Here is a 25,489-nt window from a genome sequence, read left to right as displayed (position 1 = left end):
CCTTCCTTTGCGGTCTGGAGCATCTAGGCATGGCTGCTTTTGTTGCTAAAGTAGGCAAGAATTGCACAAGGACCCACTGTGGGACAGCTGGAAAAGGTTCCCTGGAAGGCAGCAGGGACAATCGGGGCTGCCACAAAGCCCTGTGTGGCCCGGAGAAGGCGGAGGAGTCTTGCGCCGAGGCTTCATCGACAGAAAATCCTCACCCTGCGTAACTGAGAACGTGTTTTTTCCGAACTGTCATGCCTGGCGCAAGGGGCCTGGCTGGGACCGCAGTGCGAGGCGAACGGCCGCAGCGCAAATCGTGTCTTTTATGGATCGGCTCCCCGTGTTTTGTGCTTAGAAGACCTCCTCTCTTGCCTTCCCAAGATGGTTTGCAGTCAGATCCCAGCAAAGCGCAGTGGGAAGTAATTGGCAGCATGGAAATGAAAACCCAAGCAAACTGTGCAGCTCCGCAGCTGTGCAGCTGCCTCTCAGAAGCACTCTGCAGCCAGCAGATGCTGTCAACGGCAAACGATCTGCCGCACAAATTTTGCGTATGGCCTAGCAACTCCTTAAATGGGCTCAATGCTTAATTTGCTGCCGCATGTAATGGAACTTTGAACGTCTCCTGTTTCCTACCAGATAAATGAAGACCTTGAGGGAGAAATCACGTTTTTATCTCAGATCGGTTCCTTTTCAGTCCCGCTAAAATGTTCAACCAAGAAGTGTGTGGTAAGTCGAAGATTTACTGCTGGCTTAGAGGCGACTGTCTTGTTTCAGAGCGCGAAACTTGCTCCCTTCAGCATGATAAATGCCCCACCTCCATTCAGAGCGAACACGGCCGTTTCCCATTTGTTCCAACAACGTCTTTGTGAAGCTGCGACTTGTGTAATTTCCTTCTTATATGCAGCTTTTCCAGAATCTTCCCTTTGGATAAGTTTCCAAATGAACTTTCGTTACCGAGTTACTTCGGTTTCGCTAGATGCAGATTGTGACGTTGTTTTAAACAGGACACAGTCAATGGCTGTCAACAGTTCCACTTCTATGGGGAGGAAAACTTGCTTTCGGAAACCGTGGGAAATAGAGAGTCCCCCCTTTTGGCGCGACATCTCCTTTTTCATTCTCTACTCCACAGGCAGCTTTATAAGCATCCTATACTTAGAAGTGACTTTAGAAGCTTCACATCCCACATTGCTCTCTCAGATGTGAACCCAAAGCAGTTCAGGTAGATCGGAGCAAATACCAGTCCAGTAGAGAAAATTCGGTCGGGGGGATCTGTTTGGTCACACCCTTGATCAGGTGCCCCTGAACTTGGAGGTGTCCAGTCTTCTCAGGTAGGGCTGGAGTTGCTTCCCTGCCCAGCCATCTTGTGCATTTCACTAGTGATGGCACTTCAGAGATTTGGCATAACCGTATCCTGGCCGTTCCAGTCTCCCAACGCCCCTTTATCCCCCTCTCCGAAGATGATTTTCTGACCTATTCACGGGAGGTGGCTCAGGCCTCTGATCTCGCTTCCTCAGTTGGTGCGCGTGCTCAGACCTCGGAGATGCTTGGGCCACATCTTGAGGCCACAAGATTGCTACCTAATACACTGTGACAATACCATCTCAGCCTGCAAGGCAGGCATGGCATAAAATCACTCTTTGATTTGTGCCGGGAGAATCTCACCAGGCAGCCAAAGAGTAAGTAATATACAAGGTCACGTCACCGCCCAAAGCTAGTGTGATTGCTTGCAAACTGCCCAGAGAGCTTCAGCTATTGGGTGGTAACATTAAGCAAACTACACAAATGATGGATGAAGATGACTTTAAAATGGCCAGAAAACAATTAGCCAACAGCTTTCCAAAAGAGCCAGTACCAAAAAGAGAACCTGTAGCAGCTGGAACACTTCTCTGGAAAGACTGTTCTGCAGAGTTGGGCACCAGTGCTGAAAGGCCCGTGGTGTGGTGTGGTGTGTGTGTGTGGGGGGGGGCACTTCACTTGGCTGCAGCACCCAGAGGAGTGCCCCAAGAATCTAGAAGCTGGGTATGTTCAGTGAGAACAATAATGCTCTCATTATGGATTTTCAAAATTATGTTTATTAAAAAGACTATAGGAGGGCGCTTGCCAAAATGCCTATTTCGGAGGACCCTCTCCAAGAATTAGTCACGGCAGTTGGAAACAACATCTTTAGATCTCACCAGCAGTTTGCAATAAGAGTTTATGAGCCATTTTTGCCAATCCATTGTTAGCAGTTTTTGGAGAAATGTTCAAGGCCGATACTGAAGGGAAAAGACGTCAATGCATTATTTTTAGGATTTAAATAGTTTCATCAAGGACGGTTGTTTTTATTAAATACAAATGCTCATACCCTACAAGCTGTTACTAGCTTATAGACTGCCCAGGACATAATTAACTCGATGGCGTGTTTCCGTTTGTATTGAAAAGTGGCAGCATTTTCTTTAGATTGAGAATGTGATGTGTAGAAAGTCAGACAAGTGAAAAGGGTGGCTTTAACTGTGGGATCTTAGAAACAGCAAATGAGGCAGTCAAAGAACAGATTTCGAGATCCTGACTTTGCATCCCCTTTCTGGGTACATTCCCCTCTCTCAACAGCCCATCCTGACAGCATGCTGTGGTGGGTTGATTGTTGTTCAAACAACCCATGGTGCACCTGACAGATGGTCAGGGCCACTGTGGGTTGTCTGCAGCCTCCCTGCCCCTCAGGGCCTCCCACGGGGTGTTGCTGGGGACACTGTGGCAGAACTGACTCGTCTCTCCACCCCACTCGTCAGTTTGCAAGCCTCTTTGCGCACAGGTTGGTTTTCTGGCACACACAAGTCGTTCTGACGGCCCCTCCAAGGTGCTGCTTGGGCGCCTGGGAGGGCTGTCAAAATGGGGAAGGCTGGCTTTCGTGCACTCCGCACTGGCTTTGTGAAATGGTCCAGGGAGAAATGGCACTGGGCAGCCACAAGCAGCGGGTCTTGCAGCCTGCACACTGCCTCGGGCACGGGACGCGAGGCCCGGGCCCTGCCCCCTGAGCCCCCTTTCAGCTCCCACTGTGCCGTGCATGTCCCCCTTCAAAGGCATCCTCTCCCTTTCCTAGGTGACGTGGCCATACCTTTGTGATCTGTATCTTCTGCTTTTGCGATGTGGAGGAAGGAGCTAATCTTGCATCCGAACTGGTGTCGTGCCTTTGCTAGGGTCTGAGCCTCCTCGGAAAGCCATGAGCTTGGGCTCGGGGAGATTTTGGGATGCAGCCTTCCATTAATCTTCAGGCAAAGCAGGTTGATCAGCCAAGCCACTGAAGAAGTCCCTAACCACATTAGGCGGGAGCAGCTGATGCCCTGCTCCCTTAACCCTCACAAGAGCTTTCGGATCCAGGCTGGGCCCTGGGCGGGGCAGCAAGGGGGCCCTGCTTGGCGCCTTTTCCTCTGCCACAGGCTCAGCTCTGGCCCAGTGCAGTCTGCCTTCCCTTGCCTGGGGAGCCTCTCCAGCATTCTTGCACTGGTTCCCATAAGACAACTTGCCGTGAGTATAAATGGAATGCTACAGGAGTCGGGGTCCCCAGAGCTTGTTCTGGGAGAGCCACCTCTGGAGATAAGGTTCTTATCCTTCTCAGATGCTTCTTCTAATCTTTTCTTGCCCATCGACCAAACCACGAGGAGCCCTCAATGCCTGGCTTGGATCGGTTCCTGCCGGCTTTCCGTGGCAACATCGCCAAGTTTAGAAACGTGCCCTGTGACTTGGCAGGAAACAAGTAGCTTAATAAATCAGTTTCTTGGAACACTTATTTGTCATTAAATGTCAAACTTAGCACAACAAACATGTCTAAATACCAAAATAGCTGTAGTGTGGAAATGGAGCTCCTTTGCGAAAGGCCCAGTCCTTGGAGGAGCAACATTAGCGTCTTTGAGGGTCTGCCCCCGGGGACCGATGTTGTTGTACCCAGAAAGGTTCTCTCCCGTTCTGTCCTGTGTGTGATGGCAAGGAACTTTGTCTGAATTTAGAGTCTCGGCTGTGGGCAATAAAAATGGGAAAGGCTGCCATGTGGCAGAGCGATTCTGCAAGTCTCCTCACAGCCACGGGCCTGTACCCTGAAGCTGCAGGGAAGACGAGCAAGATGCTCTGGCAGACCTGCGGAGGAGTTGCAAATGTCGATCAAGCCGTTATCTGAAGGCAGCCACCTAGCGGGAACCGTACAATGACTACTTTTCTTGCCCATGTGACATTTACAGTTGAACGTTTGCAGCCTTCAGGGTCACCCAAGCATCTAATTACTACCTCGTTGCACAGATCTCTCTCTTTGTGGGGCCAACTCTTGCCTCTTGACAAAGAGGTTTTGCAGCGTCGTTTCGTTTTGCATTTCCTTCCCTCGTGAGCAACACGCACGCAGGCACGGCAGTGATTCCAGAGAGGATCTCTGTGTGTACATGTGTGTGGTGGGGAGCTTTTCGATTGTTCAGGTAGCTGCATGACAGTCCGACCGGAGGGGAAGTCTCTCTGGGCCATCAGGTCTCTCTGTTCAGGTGCTGTGCTTGAAATGTTCATTTCACTGTCTTTATAGGGCACTAATACTTCCGTTTCCCCACCACCTCCTTTTCAGCTGGCTCTGGATAAAGAGCTCATTGATTTTGGCACTCATGTGGTGGGAGAGACAATTTCACGGACCATCACCTTGACGAACTCCGGTGCCTTGGGAACCCGGTTCCAGCTGTGCAGATCAGGCAGCTCGGATGTGGCACACGCTGAGATGCTTCTGCCCTCCGCTGAGAAAATGGTTGGTTTGTCTCCGCTTCCTCAGATGAACTTTCAAGCCCTTGGTGGTTCGAAGCCCTGGCTTCTCAGAAGGAAACGGTGACCCTAAGATGGTCTGGCAAGAGTTTGTGTGAAAGGAGCTTGGTGTTGCAGACGATCCAAAGTGGAATGTGATGTAGGATCGTTTGTTTGTTTTTTTACAAATGCAAATTGTTAAAAAAAAATAATGCTTTTTTCAATTTGCGTTTGTAAAACAGGTCAAATGCAAAGTTAGGTTCCACGGCTAGAAGTTTGGTTTCAAAATAGCAGGAAATAATTCCATTTGCTTCGAATACCATGCCCAGCTCTGGACACATCCTTTTGAAAAGGAGTCGGCTAAATCAGGGGAGAGGCAACGAAGATGACCAGGGACTAGAACCTTAAATCCTGTAAGAAAAGAGGGATGGAAACAGGGAACTTTCTCCTTGAGAAGAGGGAAGGTGGGTATCAGATTGTTCAACTACCTAAAGGGTGGTCACACTGAGAGGAACAGTGCCCTGTTCATCACGGACCAAGGCTGCAGGACTCAACGGGCTGCGGTTGCCAGAAGGCAGTTCTCGATTAAACATCACGGAAAACGTCCCAGCAGCAACAGCCTGGCAAGGGGAACCAATGCCCAGGGAGGCAGTGCTGGTCTCCACTCATCGCAGGAGCAGCAGCAGCGATAAGCTTGGCGGCCGTTTCTGAGGCAGCCTTGTCTTTCTTCACCTCCTCCTGCCTGTCGTGTCCTTTGGGGGCGTGTGAGATGGGGATGGTGGCCGTGCCGCAATTTCTGCGCAGTGACCAGCTTGTCTCTCTAATTGCCAGAGTGACCATGAATTACCCCAGAATTCTGCGGGGGTGACAGGTCCACCAAACTCAGGGTTAAGAAACAAAAAACACATTCCCGTGTCTCTGTCTATTCCTATCTTTCCTCAAGTGTGTGTTGGTTCCTCAGTTCAGCATGGGCAACGTCCCTGTCTTTTGGCAGGTGCCGTCTCCCAGGGCCAAGTGATCCGAAAACAGGTCTGAGGACACAGCACCGTATTCTCTAAAGGCTCTCTTGGTACAAAGCAAGTGGCCAATTCTGGGGACACTGTGAGGGGAAATCTTTCTCTCTTCACAGCACTAGGCCAAACCAGATGTAGAGGTACATGTCTTCCAGCCTGCATAGTCCATCCAGCAAGAACTGAAATCCAGCCTGTTAAAACCTGCATCCTTTAACTCTCCTAATTTAGGTCTGCCCCCCTGTGCTGGGAATAAGCAGCGCTGAGAAAAGCAGCATCAACAGCCAGAGAGACTCCGTGGTTGACAAGGAAACGGTCTCTCCTTCCCGCTCCGAAGAGGTTATCCAGCACAGCAACCTGATGCCCGAGAAGCTGAGGTCCGACGTGACGGCAAGCGTCATCCAGTTGGGTAGGATTTCTGCTTCAAAAAAAAAAAAAAAGAGTTAAGTTCCAAGAGTAGAAGTCAGAGGAACGACAAGCCTCTCGCAGGGTTCCTCTGACACATTGCCCAGCCTTGCTTCCTCGTGAGAAAGTGGCTGGATGCCCCTCGCAGCCTCTGCCCTGCAGTGGCAGGGATGGTGGGTGGGAATGAGCCACCTTTCCTGCCTCCTGGAGAGGAAGGCAAGCCGTGCAGCTGGGCACCCCCGCCCCAATCCCCCCAGTGGGGAAACGGGGCGGGATGTGCACTGCCCCCTCTGTTAGGAAGGCCTCAATAACCGAAGAGCTGAGCACTGAGGCACCCTCTGAGCCGTGCCAAGCCGTGCAACACTGGCCGTGGCCTGCGTGTGAAAATAGTAGTGCTCCCCAGGTGCAGCACGTTGTGTGAACCCAGCCAGCGTGTCGGTGCTGCCTCTGGAACGCACAACACTCGGCTGGCATTCAGCGTGCAGCTCTTGGTCCGGGCAGATGGTGCTTCTTGGTCCATGAAGGGTGTCAGTGCGGTGTGGGACCCTTTCTCCTACGAATGTTTGCCTTTTTATATTAAGAAGTTTGTTTGATAGGGGGGATCAAAGGTCAAATTCTCCCTTCCTTGGCTTTAAAAACATAGTTGTAGATGGGGAAACATAAAGCGCAGAGAGATTACAAATGGAAAGGAGAAGGTTGTGTGTTAAAGCATTGTGCTGCTTAGAGTGTGCGAAGGAAGAGGATCAGAGTAGCGAGAGGCAAATTTTCAGTGCTCCCAGCCAGGCCAGTGAAAGTTGTCAACAAACAGCATCAAAAACCTTGGCTTGACCCTTGCAAGGAATTTTCTGCTGCTCACAAAATGACCATTCCCATGATGCCTTGTCAGATCAAACTCTTGTTGAGCTGATTAGAGAGAATGAGCCTTCTCTCAGCCCACTGTCCGTAAGAACCTCAGCTGAAGAAACCCTGTTTCTGCGGCTATACATCTTGCTGGCTGCAAGTTGTCATCTCCCCTTGTTGCTAGCTTTGCTTGTTTCTGTTCCTGTGCTAGCAATGTGCATTGGTTTTCTCTTGGTTCAGCTATTATGTGATTTCTTTCCCCTGCAGAGGAGGGCAGGATGCGCTCCAACAGAGCCAAGCTCAAGGGACCGAGGTTCCATTTGGATGCCAGGAAGCACTTCCTGACAGTTAGGACCCCGAGGGTGTGGAATGGGCTTCCACGGGAGGTGGTTGAGGCCCCATCGGTGCGGGTCTTCAAGGACAGGCTGGACGTGCACATGGTGGGCATGTCGTGAGCAGAGCCGGCTGGAGCCGGGGGTCAGACTAGATGGCCCCGCAGACCCCCTTCTGATTCGCTCTTTTTCTATGTTTCCAAACCACCCTGGGAATTGCAGTTCATTGGTGCTGTGATCTATCGTCATGAGAGATTGCTTGCCCCTTCCTTGCTGACTTCTATTCCCAGGGTTCCATAGCGATAGGGGAATAACTTAATCCAGTTTGAAGTTGTATTATAAATATGTCATGAATGCAACACACATACAGTCAAGATGCAATAAAACATTTTTCCTCTTCCAGTTTGCAGGTTCTGGCACCATAAAAAGCCATGATCTTTATACACATAAAGTCAGCTAAAATTATACAGTGGCAACCTTAACCGAGAAGCAAAACCTTCCAAAATCATTTTGGAGTTTTCTTTTCAAGGCCACAGAATGTTCCTTTTTCTCACTTCTCCTTATCTGAACACCCACCTTCCGAAAGAGAACCACATGACAAGCTTATTTTTATAACCTGTAATTTTACAAATGAAATGACGCAAAGATAATCCACATAAGAATTATTCCACCATCTCTGCCACTCCGTCATATCCCAGGAAGTGTCATAAATGGCTTTGGGAAGAATGAAGCCATTCGATTTGGGAAAGTTATTGCCTGGTGTAGCTGCACTGTGGTGCTGACGTTTTGCAAAACACCAGCTTGGATTTTGCATTTCATGGAGGGTCGGTTGTCAGTCAGACCAGAGAGGATGAAACAGTCTCAAATAATCCTGGCCACACCGTTACTTACATGGGGCTTGCACCGCAATACAGGCATGCTTGCTGATCCTGCCGATACTTCCCTGTTTGGGTATGAGGGCACTTCAGCTGCTTCACACACTATACGAGGTGTGTCCAGAAAGTAACGAGAATGATATTTTAAAAATTCTTGTATAGAACAAATTTACAACTGAACATTGTCTCCTTCAAACTATGTACCTTGCGAGTGTCCAGCAATTTCCCCCGTCTTCAGAGCATCCCTGGAAGTCTTCCAGTAGGGTGGCGTTCAAAGCCTGCGCAGTGGCTCTTTGGACGTTATCCACACAACCAAAATGGTGTCCTTTCAAACTGTTCTCCATCTTTGGGAGTATGAAAAAGTCACCAGGAGCCCAGTCGGGGCTGTAGGACGGGTGGGGAAGCCCCATGATGTGTTTCTCAGCCAAAACCCCTGTTCTGTTCCTTTCCGGGGGGTGTCCAGATCATTGTCCGTCTGCAACACTTTCTCATCCATCCTTGAAGGCCTTGTGCCATCGGTACCCTTGTGCGGCTGGCAGCACAGCTTCTCCATAAGCTTTCCTCACCCTTTCCAAAGTTTCTGATGCTCTTTCACACAATTTTATTGCATAGCGCTGTTCCAAACTCGCTTGCGTCATTCTTAATATGAGGCACTAGAACAGGGTGTCCCAAAAGAGAACGTCTCGACTCTGGCAGGGCAGGAAAGCAGCTGATCGGTCTTCCAACGTACCCCTGGCACCCCACCCCAAGCCCCTTGGCCAGCTTCCCCCTTCCCGGAGCCCTTCTTGAGCGCAGGGATTCATTCTCGCTACGTTTTGGATGCACTCGTACATTCTGCACTGTCGCAGGCTTGAAGCCTTTGCACCGACAAAGCCCACAAAATCAATGGAGTTGTGCATCCTGGGTAGCAAAATAGAAGAACAGGATGCCAGGACCTCAAAGAGGTAAGATATGCCCATGGGAAAGCTGCTTTGACTAGAAAACATAGATCCAAAGCCTGTTTCCGGAAGCTGGAAATAAACAGCAGGAGTGCTCCATTCCTGCCAAAAGTATTTGTTCGTACCCATTCGGTTTTTCCGCAGAGCGCTAGCAAGAAACACGTGGACTTGGGGCAATTTTGCAGGGGTCAACAGGCCATTGGTTTGATGGTTTTCCAACATCAGAGGCACAGTTTGCTCTATGAGAAGAACATTAAGTCTTCGGAGGAAAAGAGCTAATAGTCCCACATACCTTCATTTGTTTGTTTTCTAGAGCATTTCTGTCACGCGGCTTCGACGGTAGACATAACCCGAGGAAGCCCCCTGCCCTCCCTCGTAATGAGCTCCCTGGAATGCCTGTGGAAGGAAGAAATCGTGGCTGGCAAGGTAACTGCAGGAGAAGCAGGAGGCAGCAGAACACCTGCTTAGGTGTGACCCAGGAACCCCGCTTCCGTCGACGGCAGCATTCCCCCCGGGATGATCTTGTGAGGGTCAGAACCACCTGCTGCTGGTGGAGAGGGCTTCTCTGTCTTCCTACCCCCCGTTTCTTCCTCCCCCTCTTCTGTCCTGGCTAAGGAGCTTCTGGGGAAGAGAGAGGGGTTATCTGCTTGCTCAAAGGGGGCTTCTGAATTTGGCCTCGAGTCCCAGGCTGCCCACCCCGATATAGCGGGTACCTTAAAGCGGTGCCTTCCTAGCAGGAATGTCTCAGCCACTCTCAGCATAGATGTGGCTTGTGCTTGTACCCCATTTTATCGGGGTTCAGCATGGCCCCTGTAGTTTCCTATCGTCACCCTCACAGTGCTGCCAAAAATGCAACACGGACTCTGTGGGTTTGCAAAGTTGGTTTTAGAAAGCCTAATAAATAGTACTGTATAAACCCAAGCTGTGCAAAATAGTACCATAGACAACGAATGGATTTAAAACATACGACAGAGTTTTAAATGACTTGGGATGCAATTCTGTGCTGGCTTAGGCAGAAAACGACCTACAGCCCTTGGCCTTCCACACCTTCTTGCTGTCTAAACAAGTGCAGAATTGCTTCTTTCTGCCTAGCAAGTCAGGTCTCTGGTTTTTCTGCACGGTTTGCTTTCCCCAGCAGGCACAGTCTTTCCCTCGCTTGTCACTTGCACCTTTGGCCAGAGATGCTGAGGACTGGGGGGCTTCTGCCTGCATAGGCACCTGTTCCAGCCGTTATACTCTAATCTCTTGGCTGGCTGGGCACCCCACTGAACATGACCCTGTTCCGAATGAACACACGTTAGCTTGGATTGCATGAATGTGCAACTGGCCACACAAAAACTCGTACGGGCCTCTGCTTCTGGGGAGGAAGAAGAGAGGGCAGAAAAGAAACTGAGTCGATACCAAGAAGTTGAGGGGGGAACAAGAATCGAGACTGCCCTTTTGGAAGGGCAAGCTTTAATTGCCCTACCTTGGCTTGTCATCCAGGTTACAGAAGGAGACATTGCGCCGTTCAGCTCCGTCAAACTTCAGATTAATTTCATCCCAGCCATCCCGGGGGACGTGCAGGCCGATTTCAAGATCGTCTTCGACAACCCCGACTGCAAGCCCGTGAGTGGTTTTGATTTTCTTTTGCTGTGGTGGGGAGTCCGTCCTGGGGCAGCTGGCCATGGGGACCCGGTGGCCGTTCCTCCAGGTGTGGGAGAAGCTGGTCGCTGGGTGGGGCGAGCTGGCGCTGCTGCTGCTTGTCCCCTGCTCTGCAGGCCTGGGCCAGCGACAGGGCGATTGCGAAGCGCGGTCCACACCTGGGCGGCTCGGGGTGACACGCTTTTCGTGTGCGGAGGCCACTGCGTGTCCAGCGTGGCTTGCCTTTCTCGCACTCCAGTTGTGTTTCAGCGCCACCGCAGTGTCCATGGCGGTGCCGGTGTGGGTGCCCAACCCAGATGTGGACCTCAAGATCTGCATGTACGACAGACTTTATCAGGACTGCATCGTGATTCACAGCAGGTAAGCAACCTGGCAGCACACCTGCTGCTCCCTGGTTAATTCGCATGGACTTCACAGGGATAATATCAACATTACAGCACAGAACCGATGCAGTACAGCGGCTGACATTATTATCGTTATCAGAATTCGCGTTTCCCTACTATTCAGCGGCCAAAGCTCTGTGGATCATACAGAGAAGACTAAAACATTAATGGTTGCAACATAATATAGAAACCTCCAACACACAGTTTAAAATATTCCTCAGGAAACATCACAGGACCGGTTAAAAACTTACCCTGCTGCTGCTGCTGTTGTTACATTTATATCCCACTTTATCTTCCCCTTGCATGGAATCCAAAACAGGCTTTCCAAATCCAACTAGTTTATAATTGAAGCTGGTTTATTTTTTGTTTTGTTTAATTCGTTTATGTATTAGATTTATATCCTGCCTCCTTCCAAAAATGCAAAGCATCTTACAATATTCTCTTGCCAGGGCTTCTCAGTCTTACCCCCACAACAAGAACCCAAATTGCTTAAGTCCCAGAGCCATGTTTCAACCACACTGGCTTTGATGTGTTCACTCGGAGTAACAATATTCAGCATTTAAATATTTTCATCAATCAGTAAGATATTTATGGCCCTCTTTTTTTGCTCAGAGACTCTTCAAAGCAGTTTAGCCATTTAAAACAATATTTAAAGACCGATGACAAAAATAGCACAGAACTCATGTTGAAGAACACCAGTTGAGCAGAAAAGAAAGAGCTTAGAATAACTGGGTTGAATGAGCTATTATTTGCCTCAGTAAGTTTCGGCATTATTTTAATGGCAAGAAAGTGCCTCTTGCTGGTATTTTAGCTTTTGAGACCGATTTATGTCATCTCTTCTGACCAGCAGTTGCTGACTCTTACCTTTCTCTCAGTCCATGAAATCTGCTGGCTAGAAGTTCAGTTGTGCTATTTTTAACTTCCCCTTCTTTCTCATTGCTTTATATTCTATTTAAATACAAGTAAATAACTTTTCTTTCTTTCTTTCTTTCTTTCTTTCTTTCTTTCTTTCTTTCTTTCTTTCTTTCTTTCTTTCTTTCTCTTTTACAATTTCCTTTGGAAGGTGTATATTCTGAACTTCTTACTAAAATTCCACTCCCCTGAGAATCTTCACAGTTGGAGGGAAATGAGCAAAACTGTTATCTCAGAAATTCAGCTTGCACGTCTGACAGGTGTTGAGTTATGTAAGATTTTCCGGGGTTTAGATAACCCCCGCTCCCAGAAAAGGGTTCATAAGTACATCAGTGGAATAACCTCTCCCATTAGACCAATCTGATTCATCTTTCCAGTGCAAATCCCAGGGTTTGGAGGGATTCCTATTTGATAGCTGTCAAGTTCCTTAGCCCAAAACCAGATCTGTGTCACTCAATGTTTGGTTTTTTAAAAAAATATACTTTTAACGGCAGTAAGCATCTTGCACAAGATGAAATCTCTCATGCCAGTTTCAAAAGAACTCCCTGAATGGGACAATGTTTGCGTTGTCTGAAGCACTGGATGTGTTACCTTCTGGAGCCACAACCTTTGATCCGGCAGCACAGTTGACTTAGTCTTTGCGGAGATGGCCTTAGCTCAGTGGGAGGGAACATCCCATGTCAGACCTAGGTGCTTCAGGTAGAGCTGTGAGCACCTGACACCTTGGAGACCCTCTAACAGGACAGATAAAGCTGACCTCAGCGGATCAGTGGCCTGGCCCGGTACAAGGCAGTCTCCCAATTTTGCCAGAATAGGTACGTTCACTCTGTGCCTGTCTTGCAAGCTTCCGCTTCAGCTAAGGAGGCATGATAGTTCCGATCAGCCGCTCCTTCCTTAGGTGAGCCATTGGGTAGAAATGCAAAGTCAGCCCTCTGGGCCAGGCCAGGCCATGCTGAGAGGCACTGCCTGGCCCAGAGTCACCACATGGGACCTGGAACCAGCTCTCCCTTGCCCAGTCCAGTGGCGTGTGCCCCCCACCCCCCCGCCACACTGCATCGCTGCCTCTGACACGGCAAGAGGCGAGGATGCTGCAGTGCACACCACACTGGTCCGACGTCTGAGCTTTGAGTTCCCTCACATGCGTTTCTCCACTGCGGTTGGCAGGGCGTGATTGACTGTGGAGAGAGCCTAAATTCTATGCTTTGCCAGGCTGTGTAGGTGGAGAAGGCAGTGCCGTTTGGCTCTCTGTTGATTTCCATGGGAACGTTCTAACTTTCACGCTCTCTCTCGCTAGCTCGCATTATGCAGTCGCTGGGGAGGAGGGGGAGGAGGGCAGGGGTGTCAGAAGCAGCTTCGAATCTTAATTCCCACCACCCGTTTCTACCTCTCGGCGTTGTGCCGGTGAGAGAGCCCAGCCGACGCACAGGTGGCTCCGGCGTGTCCTGGCAATGCGTTGGCCATGGAGCCAGTCCACCGTCAAGCCCCAGCCGTTCCTGGCGGCGTGAATGAAGCACGGGGGGGGGGGCATCGTCGGGGGCCTGAAGCGAGCCACGCTCTCTCCGCAAAACAGGCTCGGCTCTGCTTCAGCAGCGCAAAGAGAAAAGAGAGCCCAAGTCCCAGCGCAAATCTGTGGGCAGAGCTGGCTGGGGCCAGGCGGCGGTCACTCCTCCTCCTCCGCTCTTCCCGTTTCTCTTCGCAGAGCGACCAGTGCCCTGCGCCTGAAGTTCGACGTTTGCAAGGAACTGGCCAACCACATGGAGCTGCTTCCCAAGACGGGCTACATCCAAGCTCAGTCGTGCTTTAGCGTGCAGCTGAAATTCCTGCCCAGGTAGGCCTCGGCCGGCCAGCCGTCCGTCCCTCCAGGCTTCTTCAACGGGGCCCCGGAAAAGAGAGGCTTCCAAAAGTGTGAAGGCCATCAGCAGCACTTAAAGCTGGGACGCAGCGGAGTTAAAAGCAGAACTGAGCCACTGCACCGGCCCAGCAAAGTTCAAGGGAGTAACGCCTTGCCCGACGGCCAAACGGGGGCTCTGAGAGCACATCCCAGTCCGGGCCCTGCTCCAGGGAAGGGTCAGCAGTGCCTTGGTGGCCAGACCTTGGGGCAGACGGTCTCCCCACATCACAGTCCCAGCTCGGGTTGCCCACACGATCCGAGCAGCTATTCAGGCAAGGAAAGCCCAGCTCAAACATGGCCCTCATAGGACTGACCGCCCATTTGGCTCGGCTCAGGGGGCTGCGTCGCACCCTCCGGCCGGTGGCCTCACCGCTGTACAAGCACTGCCCTCGTTGCAGCAGCTGCTCTGGCAGGACTGCCCACGGGAAGCGGTCTCGCCAAATGCCCTCGGCTTGGCAAATGACCTGCCAGGTGCGGAGATGGCTACCTGAGAATCCAGGTGCAGCACACACACACCTGGTTCAGCAAAGGAGAGGCCTCTGTCTCCCTGGAAGGCCAAGCGCTGCCTGCAGACTCCGGTGCCCATGACCCCCTGTTCAAAGCTCTCAGGGCACAGGCTGGGAAAGAGTCCGCCTGCAGCCCTAAGGAGTGGCCATCCATGGGAACAGAAAGCATGCGCAGGGTGGGCATGTCGTGAGCGGAGCCGGCTGGTGCCGGCGGTCAGACTAGAAGGCCCGGGAGGCCCCTTCAGGCTCGCTCTGCTTCTATGATTCTACGTTTCTAAAACACGGACCGGGATCTGCTCGAGTCTGTGCTTGGCACCGTGGCCGGAATGCGTTCCTGGGAGTCTTCTGCGGCACTTCTGCAGGGATCACCCCGATGCAGCACTCTCCTCACACGGCGGATTCCCGTCCCACTGTGGAGACAGAGCCGGTGCTATTGTGACAGCTCCCCCACCCCCCGCGCTTGCAGTGTTGGGAAACAGTGCTACGGTTTTGCCGAGTGGGTAGAGGCGCATGGCTCGGATTAAAAACGCTAATCTGTGATCTCCATTTTTAAAAAAAAATAGAGTGGGGGAGCGCTTCAGAAGGAGATTTGATGAGATTAAGGCAGTTCTGGCTTGGGAAATGGCCCCGGGCTGGTTCGCTAAACAAAGATCAGTCGAAAGGGGGCTCCTGGGGGGGGGCTCACGAACGTGCTGAGCCCATGCCAGGTGATGGCAAAAGAGGGTGCCCTTTTTAACAGCCGCCCTTAATGCTTTTTGAAGAGTATTCGCTGTGTGGTTGCCTCCACTGAGCTGTTGATGATCACTTTAGGGTTTTGTCTAAGCCGGCCTGGGCTTCCTGACCTTTGGCTGGTGGCATTCAGAAGGCAGGGGTTATGCAGGGCTGAAACCCGTGCTCCCCCTGGCTGGGTGGGCCGCAAGAAGGGGAGTCCTGGTTCAGCTGCACAGCTAAGCCATCGTCGGGCACGCCAGGAGTGCCCCCGTCGAAGCCTTGGTGAACATGTCTCCCCTCCCCGATCCTTCCTACATTGGGAAAGGGGGGCCCCAACCTTCCTGTTCAGAACTCCAGTTCCTCTCCAGAGGTCCAGCAAAGGACAGAAATGTCCCTCTGCCCCGTCTGTCATACAGCAGCCTCCTTAGAAGGAAGCTGTGGAGCTATGATGCCGTTCGGAAGAAAGACAGCCCTGCTCGTCCAGTCACAGCTCTCTCGCAGAAGAGGCCCCTGATCTCCTGGCCCAGTCGGGCCACTGGGCACATGCCCGCTTCCAAGCGGCAGTGGCTCCGAGAAGGACGCCCCTTTGCGGTAAATCGGCTCCAACCCGCAAGCCAGGCTTGTGTTTCTCTGGCCAGCGATCTCTTCACACCCCTTCTCCACGGTGGGTAATCAGACAGACGGGGCCGGTGTGCAAGGTTTTCCTCGCAGCCTGTTCTTATTTTTGTAACTGCGTGGCATCGCCGCCCTATGGATCCTGGCTCAGAGGCACTGGGAGTTAATTAACGTCAATGTCAAGAGGAACAGATTGCCCAAGATGGGTATCTGATCTGTGCTCATGCCTACAGCTGGGCCCGAGGAAGCTTACACACCAATTACCAAGCAACTTTTCCAAGCACTATTTATAGCCCTCAGTATTCTGCTAGAAAAAGAGCAATATATCGGTTAATACTTTCTTAAAATGCTGGTAAATACATCAACTCCCTTGAATAATGCAAGCTGAAAACACTTAGGAGAGCATTAATAGGAATTACGGGCAAAGGCACAGCAGACAAGGGCCTTTAAAGTCCTGCTTTGTAATTCCCACATGGAATTGGTGCTTAAAATGATGCCATTGCACGAAAAGCGGCTGGATTTGCATTTGGACTATCTGCATTGCCGAAAACAACTGCACTGGTTTCTCCACATCATTGGGTTGTGGGGGAGGTGCGGTTGCAGGAGATTTTGGAAGATGTTAGCAATACAGCACTCAGTTCACTCTCCAAAGCACTTTTCTGCATGCTCGTGTGCTGGGCGAAACTCGTTTCAGCCAGACCTCGTGCTGCCAAGATCATAAAGACGTAGCTTGTGGAGGTCCGACTGTTGTTCTTCAGGTGCAGCTTGATCATTAGATATTTGAACTTCAAGAATGAGAGGATCTTCTCAGGGCCCTGCTTCTACCTTGTTATAACCTTTGGCTGCGAACATCATGAGACCCGATCAGTCACGACAAATGAGATGCTCCAAGAGAGGTTTCCAGCTTGTGTCTCTCGTGACCATTTCTGCAAGACCAAGGATCGTCCACCTATGAGGCATCAGCAGGTGAAGTTGCTTTGCAGGAACACCTTGTTCCTCCAGCCTCAGTTGTCCAGTTCCGCACCATGTTGCCAGGCCGTGTTGAATATCGAATACCATTCTGGCGAACAACAGAGGGCTGATCTGGCCACCACCTGCTGAAGCACAGCAGGAACCAAAAGAACATAACGATCTACACAAATATCTAACACGGGTGTGGAACTGTGCTGCTTAGGCCATTGGAGAGAAAACGTCTCATTTCTCAGGGAAGTGGCAGAGATCAACCAGGAGTCCTGGGATCATGGGTCTGACAAAGACATTTGGCCTTGGAACCTTCTACCAAGTCATCTTTAATTTACATAATATACGGTGCAAGTCCAAAGTTGAAAGGACTACCATTTGCTTCCAAGAGTTTGAAGAAGACTTCCGAGGGCCTGTAATTACAGATAACGGTATCATCTACGGTGATATTCTCATCACCGCCCACAGATCCTACCACATGGTGTTTGCTAGACCAGAGAACGTTAGAATCCACCACCTCCCGCGAAACATCTCGGACCGATCCTGTGTGATGATGTGAAAATCAAGGCCACATCCCATAATACCATACGAGACCATGAAATGCACCACTGCAGCCGTGTGAGCAAAAAGTGAACCTGGCATTGCAGATAAGCAGCTGAACAGTGGGGCCGTCCTGAAGTCCTTGAGAAGACCCTACAATCTCCTTGGGTCTTTCCAGTCCGATTTGGCCTAACGGATGTGCTCAAAATTTGTCAAATGCCTTCAAGACGTGCTGTGTGAGGACACGTCCACCCAGCAGCATAACTGCTTCGCAGCTGAACCGTGCCTCCATGACGGGAACATTCAGCATTTCTCATTTAGTCTGTTTTACCTCGGTACTTGGGCCAGGCTTAGCTCTGGATTTTCCTGCTTCACAAGTTGATCAGCCTCGGGGGCCCGGTCACCCTGGAGTGGCCGGGGGGTGGGGGTCTCCATCTATACTTTCTGCTTCACCCAAGGACCTTCCCGTGAAACCGAGATTCCTGCCATAATAACCTGTATTGTCCGCAGCCGCTCCGGGGGTGTGGTGGGGACTGTCACTGTCCCTTCAAGCGACGGGTGAGCCTGGCCTCAGGATCAAGAGGGAGGCTGCCCTTCGGTCTCCAAGTCCCTCCACTTCCGGTCTTCTGCTGGGTCTTGAAGGGCTCATCCCAGCCGCCTCCAGCTGCAAAGGCTGGCTAAGCTGGCCCATGCCTCAGCGCTCCTCCACTTCTAGGGCAGCCCCTTGGTCGGATCCCTCCACTCCCCCCTGCCTGCCAGCTCCCCCTTCTCCCACCAAGCTCTTTCCCGTTGGCTGTCAAGTCTGAGCTCTGCTCCTGGGCCTTCTCCACCTGGTGCCTTACCTGGGTTACTGGTACCCTCTCCCTTGACCACTACTTCAGGCTCTTTCCCTGAACATGGGTCTCTCTTGCAGTCTTGTTTGCTAGTCATCGGCCACAGTACCTGGTTTTCTGTATTCAGGTACCCAGAGGAAAGCTGCGTTGTAGGAATGAAGGACAATATTGTCCTCTGGACTTCTCTTCAAAGGAAAGATTGTTCTGATGTTCTTCCGCTCAGGAATCACCAACGCCAAAGGTTTTCACTAGGAAAGGGTTTAAATGCAGTTTCCATCTGATCTCAACACTTTCCTGTTTTAGGCATTCTCTTCCGGAAGATGCAGCAAAGTACTTCGATGAGAAAACTGGTGTTCTGGAAGTCCCAATGCTGATAACAGTTTCGGATCAGGTCAGTGGTGCGAATTTCAGCTGCTCCCTGTGGGTGAGCACCGGAAAAGTGCTCACAGGGTCAGTTCCATTGTCTTGACCCGGTGACTGTTACGTTTTTCCTGATATTCAACCGAAATTTGTCTTCATGTAAGCCTGTTATTTCATGCCTTACGGTCTTAAATGACAGAGGACTGCTTCACAGCGCTCTCTCAGGCTCTGTCTCCTTGTAGTCGAGTTATCAAGCGGTAATTCTTGTTAATTGTTGTTATTACGTCTAGCCTGTGGTAATCATTCTGAATTGTGTTGCTGTCTTCTAAGGCAAAAAGCAGAAACAACTCTGTGTCTTCTGGCCATTGGACATATGTTTCTTTCACCTCTTCCTCTGAGTTATTAAGAAAAATATTGAAGAGTACAGGGCCCTAGACCAAGCCGAGAGGCAACCAATTCAGTATCTCCTCCTAGTTTGATGAGGAGCCATTGACAAGCGTGGATGGATGCCATATATATCCCTCAATTCCCCCAAGGAACTCAAGGCAATATACCTGGTGTTCCCCACTGGATCCTCACAAGAAATCCCATGAGGCAGGTTAAGCTGCAGGATTAGTGACGGCCACAGGTCACCCACGGATCGGAACCTGGGCCCCCTCAGTCCCTCCCTGTACTGCATCACACCGGCTCATTTTTCTGTTTCAGAGCAAGCCTGTTGAGTTTACGGTCCATGCGATCATCACCACCTCGGATCTGGAGATCAGCCCAGCAGAACTGGATTTCGGCTACTGCTCCGTCTATGAAGCTGTCCGGACAAAAATCACCATAACCAACAAAGCCATGCTGCCCCAGGAGTTTGGTTTTGTCGGACCCCCAGCGGTAGGCTGCTGCTTTTCATTCTGTAGCACAGGTGTCTCCCTCATGGTTTAGCACAGGTGTCTCCCTCAAGGTTTAGCACAGGTGTATCCCTCGAGGTTTGCTATCAAAGAGAGAATTGTGTCCAGTAGTGTTTCACAATTTAATTTATCAGTTAAAAGTATCCATTTCTACTCGTCATGGCAGAATGGTAAGGAGGTAAACGTCGCCAAAACACTTTCAGGCGTGCTTTTTATTGCTGTGTGGGTTAGGAACTTGCCTATTTTGAACATGTGGCTTCAGAAGCAGAATTCTGTGTTTAGTACTAGATTCAAGATGGCACTCTTTCAAAAGTTCAGCAAATGCACTGACCTTGTTCTGACAATATGTGTAGACAAGGATCAAATTAATCTCTGCTCCACACAGTAGTAAGATCGCATGCTCTCGTTCATTCCCTTTGACAGGTTATACGGCTTATCTGGAGTTTTTTGTTTTTCACCTCTTTGTATATACACGTTCATTTATTTTTTTTCCATTTATTGTTTTGGAAAGTTTGTAGAAATTCAGCCCAATGATGGATTCGGAATCCTCCTGCCACTTGAAAGCTTGGATTTGGATGTAATCTTCAAAGCCAAGGAGGCAAAGGAATACAGCTTTCAGCTAACTTGCAAGACGGAGATCAACAGGTATGTGCAGGATCTGGGCCAGTGGGTGTTTTCACAATGAGGTAGTGACTGGATTTGGTCGCAGCGTCCAAGGTTTGTTAGGCAAAATGATTTAATGGAATCATAGTGTCCATGTTTGATGCAGGAAAATATTTATTATTCATTTATTTATTTGGAATTCTTGTATGCCGTCCCATTCGCATAAGCCTCAGGGCGGTTTCCAACACATAAATAAATACCTATACAAATACATAAAAAACTGGAAACATTCTGGCATAATAATTTAAAACCAATAAATAAAATCAGCAATTATTAAAATAACGTTTAAATAAAAAGGTCTTGGCCTGGCGCCGAAAAACAAATAACGACGGTGCCAGGCGGACCTCTCTGGGGAGCGCATTCCATAGGTGGGGCGCCACCGCAGAGAAGGCCCTCCTCCGGGTACTCACCCTCCTAATATCCTTCACGGAGGGCTCCCGGAGATGGGCCTCTGCTGCTGATCTCAAGGGATTGGAGGGCAAATATGGATGCAGGCGCTCCTTTAGATAACCAGAAGAAATTCAGAACTAGAATAACCCCTACAGGTAACTGCCTTCAACTTCCACCCTGGTAAATTATCATTAATTAATTTCTTTTCTGTACTGCTACATATCTGAAACTCTGAGCAGCTCATGACATAAATGTGGATACAATGATGAAAATAGATGTATTTAGTTTTATTTATTATTACAGCGATACTCTGGTTTTTTTCCCCTTTGCAAGAAACCCCCATAATAGCTTACAGGGTCCCCTCTGGTCCATTTTATCCTCACAACACCCCTGTGAGGTAGGTTAGGCTGGTCCAGAGTCACCCAGAAGGTTTCTTGAGCAAGAGAAGACTAGAACCTGGATTGATACAAATACATAAGCACTACAGTACAGCATAAATTCCAAAGCATACAATTGAAAATGGTTCAAACAACCAAAGCGATTTCAATGAAAAACAGACCTGTTAAAACAGCTGGGACCATCCAAGGCTCTTGGGTAGAGGTCAGGCTTAACTTGTGGCCAAAAAGGTGGTGTTAGCACAGGACGAGCCTCAGTAGGGGAAATCATTTAATAACTTGGGGGGCTACCAGTAAGGAGCCCCCCTTCCTTGTTGCCTCCCTCGGAGGTAGCTTGGAGGAAGACCTCGGACAGAGCTTGTAGTGTCTGGACAGAATGAAATCAGGAAAGGTTTTCCAAGGGGTATTGTGGGCCCAAGCTGTGTGGGACTTTATATGTTAGAAGCAGCCAGTGCAAACGGGCCAGAATTGACCCCATGTATTTGGACTTTCTGGTCCGGGTCGTTCTCCGGCTGCTGCATTTTGTGCCCGCTGCAGCTTAAAGGGCATTAAGTCATTCCTAATGTTCCATCTCCATCTGTCCTCCTGCAATTCAACTTACGAGAACTAGCCCTGCTCTCCAGCGCAGCAGATCATAAACCTTTGCCCTCTTCTAGTTGCCTCCAGTTCACCCTTCCCGGTTTGCAGATTGCCCTCTGCCTCTGACACTCCTGCCCAGACCCTCAGACAACACCCAGTTAGCCAGGAAACCCAACTGGGGACCATGCGGGTGGGAAATCTGTCAGGCTCCCACAGGGGAACCATCCCTGGAAGGCTGAATCGGGCCATTTCCCTTCCTGCTGCTCCTCTTGCCCGTTGCCCCGTTCCCCAACCTCCTACTTTATCTTTCAAAGGCAAAACCCGAACTGAGAATCCTACCTTTGATTCTAAGTACCTCGTTTTTCTTGGAGTGCATCTTAGCGCTAACTTGGCTATATACACGTCTGAGTGCCCCTAAGTACATCGGCAGCCAAGCTGCAGTGTAGATTCAAAGGATTCCACTCCATCTCCCATCATCAAGTTTTCACATTCTTTTTAATTCTGGGGGCTGCCCGCAAACTTCAGATGCACAGTGGGCATATCCGGCTGCTTGGGGACTGGGGCGATGGATACCAGACGCGTAACGAGGTCTATTTCAGGGCCTGGCAAGAGGCTGAGCCGTGTGCTGTGACCCTTTCAGCCCTGTTTCCATTTTTAGGCAGTTCAAGCTGTCGTGCAAGGCGGTGGGAGTCCACCCTCCTCTCCAGCTCTCTCATTCCTTGGTGCAGTTTTCCGCCACCGCTCTGAACGACGTGTCAACAGCAACGCTCTTTGTCATCAACTCGCACGTCAGCCTCAGTCAGTTCAATCACGCTGGCCCGAGGATCGGCAGCGGGGAGGTGGCCCCCGTCGGGCCGACTTCCTTCCAGTTTCTGGTTCCTGAAGACGCACCCATCACGATCATGCCGTGTGTCGGAACTGTCCTGCCCGGGAAGGTAAACATTCCTCGCCTGTGTCAAAGCCCCAACTGCAAACAACTTCAGTTCTCGAAGGCGCACCGAAGCCCATTGCAAGTTTCCAACAGAATCAAATCTGGGTGCACAAATTGCTTTAACCACACTTGGGGCCGGTGGGGGGGCAAGCCCTCCTTTTTCTGCATCAGGTACAGTTCAGGTTTTCCACTAAAGAAAGCCCATCCTGCAAGCATTGGCACCGGAAGGCATCACGGTGAGGAAATGGATCGGCCTGATTTGCTCGTCCAAACTGTATTCCTTGGGGATCTGGAGCGAGGCAATGAAATGACAGGCCGTGCGGGGGCCCAGATACGGGGTGCTCTGAGGAAGAACGGGGGGTACACTTACAGGAGCGCAGCTGCAGGTTAGACCCTTGCAGGTCGCACGTTACATGCTCAGCATCTCCAGCTGGAAGGAGCAGGTTGCAGTTCACGGGAAATGCCTCCTGCCCACCCCAGAGCAAGAGGAAACCTTGCTAAATCAGCAAGAGCCGAGAAGGAAACTTTTCCTCTTCCATGTTCTGGGAGGAAAAGGGTGTCTAGCCTAGGACTGGGGGGGTGTTGGGAGGCCAGGGCCTGGCTTAACAACTTTGCCGGCAAGCCAGGGCAGGCTTGAGAATGTGGGTCAGGGAGCGGGAGGCAGGGCCAGAAGGGGTGGGGGGTGGATGTTGCTAGCCGAGGAATCTGGACCCGGGCCCATGCCAGAGGAAACACTGCGCAGCACCGCATGATGCAAGGTCCCCTTGCGGGCACACACAGTTTAACGTTCTCCATTCACGTGGCAGCTGCACAGCTTCCGTGGGAGAGCCCACCCATGGCCGGCCAGCGTGTCGCCATGGACTGGCACGACCAGACCATTCCTCGGCACCTCCTTTGCCGCTGCGTGCAGTGGTTTTGCGCCTGTCCTCTCCATGGTGCAGAACGTAAACCTCCCCATTCAGGAGCAGTCTACCCCGGAATATTGCATACTGTGGGGCGAGGCGGGGCGGGTGGAAGGATACTTTCATGCCTTCCTTTTAGGGAGTTGAGAGGCCTCTGGGTGATCACTAATGGAAACAATGCTGGCTTAGATGGACTTCGGGGCCGCTCCAGCAGGCCGCAGCTTCTGTACCCCAGCAAAAATAGTTATTCAGCTGGGAATTGTGTGCCCTCTGCACAAGAGCACTTGGACTCTCTTTGCTCCAAGCTGGCTGTACTTGCTCTTTCTTTCTCTTGACGGCTGTTTTCCGACTCCAGAAATGCTTGATCGAAGTGTCCTTCCGCCCGGTGTTGTGCGATCAGCTGATCCGGCTGGAGGCTGTCAACTTGCTGTGCCAGGCTGCCGAAAGCAAGGCGCTGGTGGAAAAGAAGGCCCGGGAGCTGGAGCTGCAGGTGCGTGAGGGCACGATCCACGCCTCCGAGGCGTTGCCTGTTGCACAGAACATCTGGCGTAGGCATGGAAATGCAGCCCGAGGAGGCAACGGGGGAGGCTCATTTGCACAGCCGTTTCGTAGGCTAATTTAGATGCAAAGATGCAGTGTGGAAATAATTATTATACTTTAGAGAGGAATACAGTACATGGGAGATGGTGACCTGCGTGGCTGCCCGCTTTGCCGGCCCGGCACTGTCGAGAGCCGACTTCCGTGTTGGTCTGGTGACTCTCCCTCTTTCGTCACGCTTGAATCGGGCAGCCTTGCATGCAGAGGGCTCCTTCGAAGGACCTCTGGCCCGGCCCTTCGGCGATCCTGCGGAGAGTGGGCCGCAGAGACAGCCCTCTGCTTGGAGGGCTCCAGCAGAGCGAGCGCGGCTGGGCGGTTTTGCTGACCCCTCTCTCTCTCTCTCTCTCTCCACGGCAGAGGAAGAAAGAGGAGGCCATGGCAGGTCGGAAAGATGGCAAGAAGCTGGCAAGCATCTCATTCCTGGGTCAGCTCTCCAAGGACAAGCATGGCAACAAGCTGTTTGAGCCCCCCAGCCCAGAAGACATATGTCCAGAGTGAGTATGGCAAACTGGGCAGGGAGACCTTGCCTGTGTCTCCATCGGTTGTTGCCGAGATGAGTAGCGCAATGACAGGGAGAGCATTCCATTTCTTGTGCCCAGGAAGCAATCGTCACAGTGCCCCTCCGCCAGAAAAAGATGCCCCGGTGATGTCGGGGGGCGGAATTTTAGAGGGAGGGGCTCTGGCCCACCTTCCAGTGCCGCAGGATGCTCCAGAGGGCGAGCAGGACCCGGGAACAGCCCACACCTGCTCTGCAAACATTTAAAAGTGCCGCCTGGCAAGCGTTGCAGAGTCTCAGGATGGCTGTGATATTCCTCAGACTCCCTTGCCGGAATTAATGGCTCTTTCCTCTCCTGGACATTCCAAAGGCATGTATTCCACCTTCAGCTGTGCTGCTCCCGGATCATGTCAACCTGGTTTGGTTCAGCGTATCATTATTTTGCAGTAGCCCGAAGTGTGAGAGTCTGTGAAGGCCGCCAGCTGCCTGGGCTTTCAGGCACGTCGGTCCCTCGCTTTCCTGAGCCAGGCGCTTCCTGCTCTTCGCAAGTCTGCACAGAGCATTCGTTATCCTCAGCACGTCAATCCGGGATTGTCTCTCTGGGCTCCTTCCAAACAAGCCGGGCTTAATTCTGCAGGGCTTTGAAACACCTGCTGCCTCCCCAGCTGTAAAAACAAGGGGCTTTGTGATTAAAGCATACCAAGGGGCTGGGAGTGTCTCCGAGGCTTCCCTTTTGGATAAGCAGGGGCTCCGACTGCCAGTTCCAGTGCGATGTGTTCCGTATTAAAGCTTCTAATTCCTGTGCCACAGAGAAGCAAAAGAATTATCCATCCCGCTTGCATCCGTCTCCCAGCCACAGCTTAGGCTCTGCCACAGATTCTTCCTCACATTCCCTTTGGTTCTGTGAATGCTTAGTCCATAGCCCAAGAGGTCCTGTGCCAGAGAGCTGCCCTGCCTTGGTCTCTGATGCTTTTATTTTCAAGCGGCCCGTAGCTTCCAGAGCTCCAGAACCAAGCTTTCTCATTCTGCTTTCCCCAAAAAACAGAAACCATGCTGCAGCTTGTCCTCTGGATTCCTTTTCCCCATCGAGATCTTCTCCAACAGGTCTTCCTGCTGCTTTAACTCTCTCTTATCCAAACCCTCTTGTGACAATC

At 51.1% G+C, this 25,489-nt stretch overlaps 1 protein-coding gene across 1 annotated transcript in view; it reads left to right on the top strand.

Moving 5' to 3' along the window:
• CFAP74 (cilia and flagella associated protein 74) overlaps positions 1-25,489 on the top strand; it is a 48,553-nt gene that overhangs the window by 11,150 nt on the left and 11,914 nt on the right. Inside the window, exons 8-20 of the mRNA XM_044445314.1 lie at positions 622-711; positions 4,565-4,815; positions 5,999-6,150; positions 9,445-9,557; positions 10,617-10,739; positions 11,014-11,135; positions 13,770-13,898; positions 18,430-18,517; positions 19,192-19,365; positions 19,894-20,031; positions 22,072-22,344; positions 23,598-23,732; positions 24,197-24,333. Coding sequence (XP_044301249.1) covers positions 622-711; positions 4,565-4,815; positions 5,999-6,150; positions 9,445-9,557; positions 10,617-10,739; positions 11,014-11,135; positions 13,770-13,898; positions 18,430-18,517; positions 19,192-19,365; positions 19,894-20,031; positions 22,072-22,344; positions 23,598-23,732; positions 24,197-24,333 — 1,925 coding nt within the window. The remainder of the gene's footprint in view (positions 1-621; positions 712-4,564; positions 4,816-5,998; positions 6,151-9,444; positions 9,558-10,616; positions 10,740-11,013; positions 11,136-13,769; positions 13,899-18,429; positions 18,518-19,191; positions 19,366-19,893; positions 20,032-22,071; positions 22,345-23,597; positions 23,733-24,196; positions 24,334-25,489) is intronic.

Source organism: Varanus komodoensis, unplaced genomic scaffold (genome assembly GCF_004798865.1).
Source record: "Varanus komodoensis strain SLA01 unplaced genomic scaffold, ASM479886v1 scaffold48, whole genome shotgun sequence".
Lineage (NCBI taxonomy): Eukaryota > Metazoa > Chordata > Lepidosauria > Squamata > Varanidae > Varanus > Varanus komodoensis.
The sequence above is the reverse complement of the archived record's forward strand: the minus strand, read 5'-3'. Positions and strand labels throughout refer to the sequence as shown.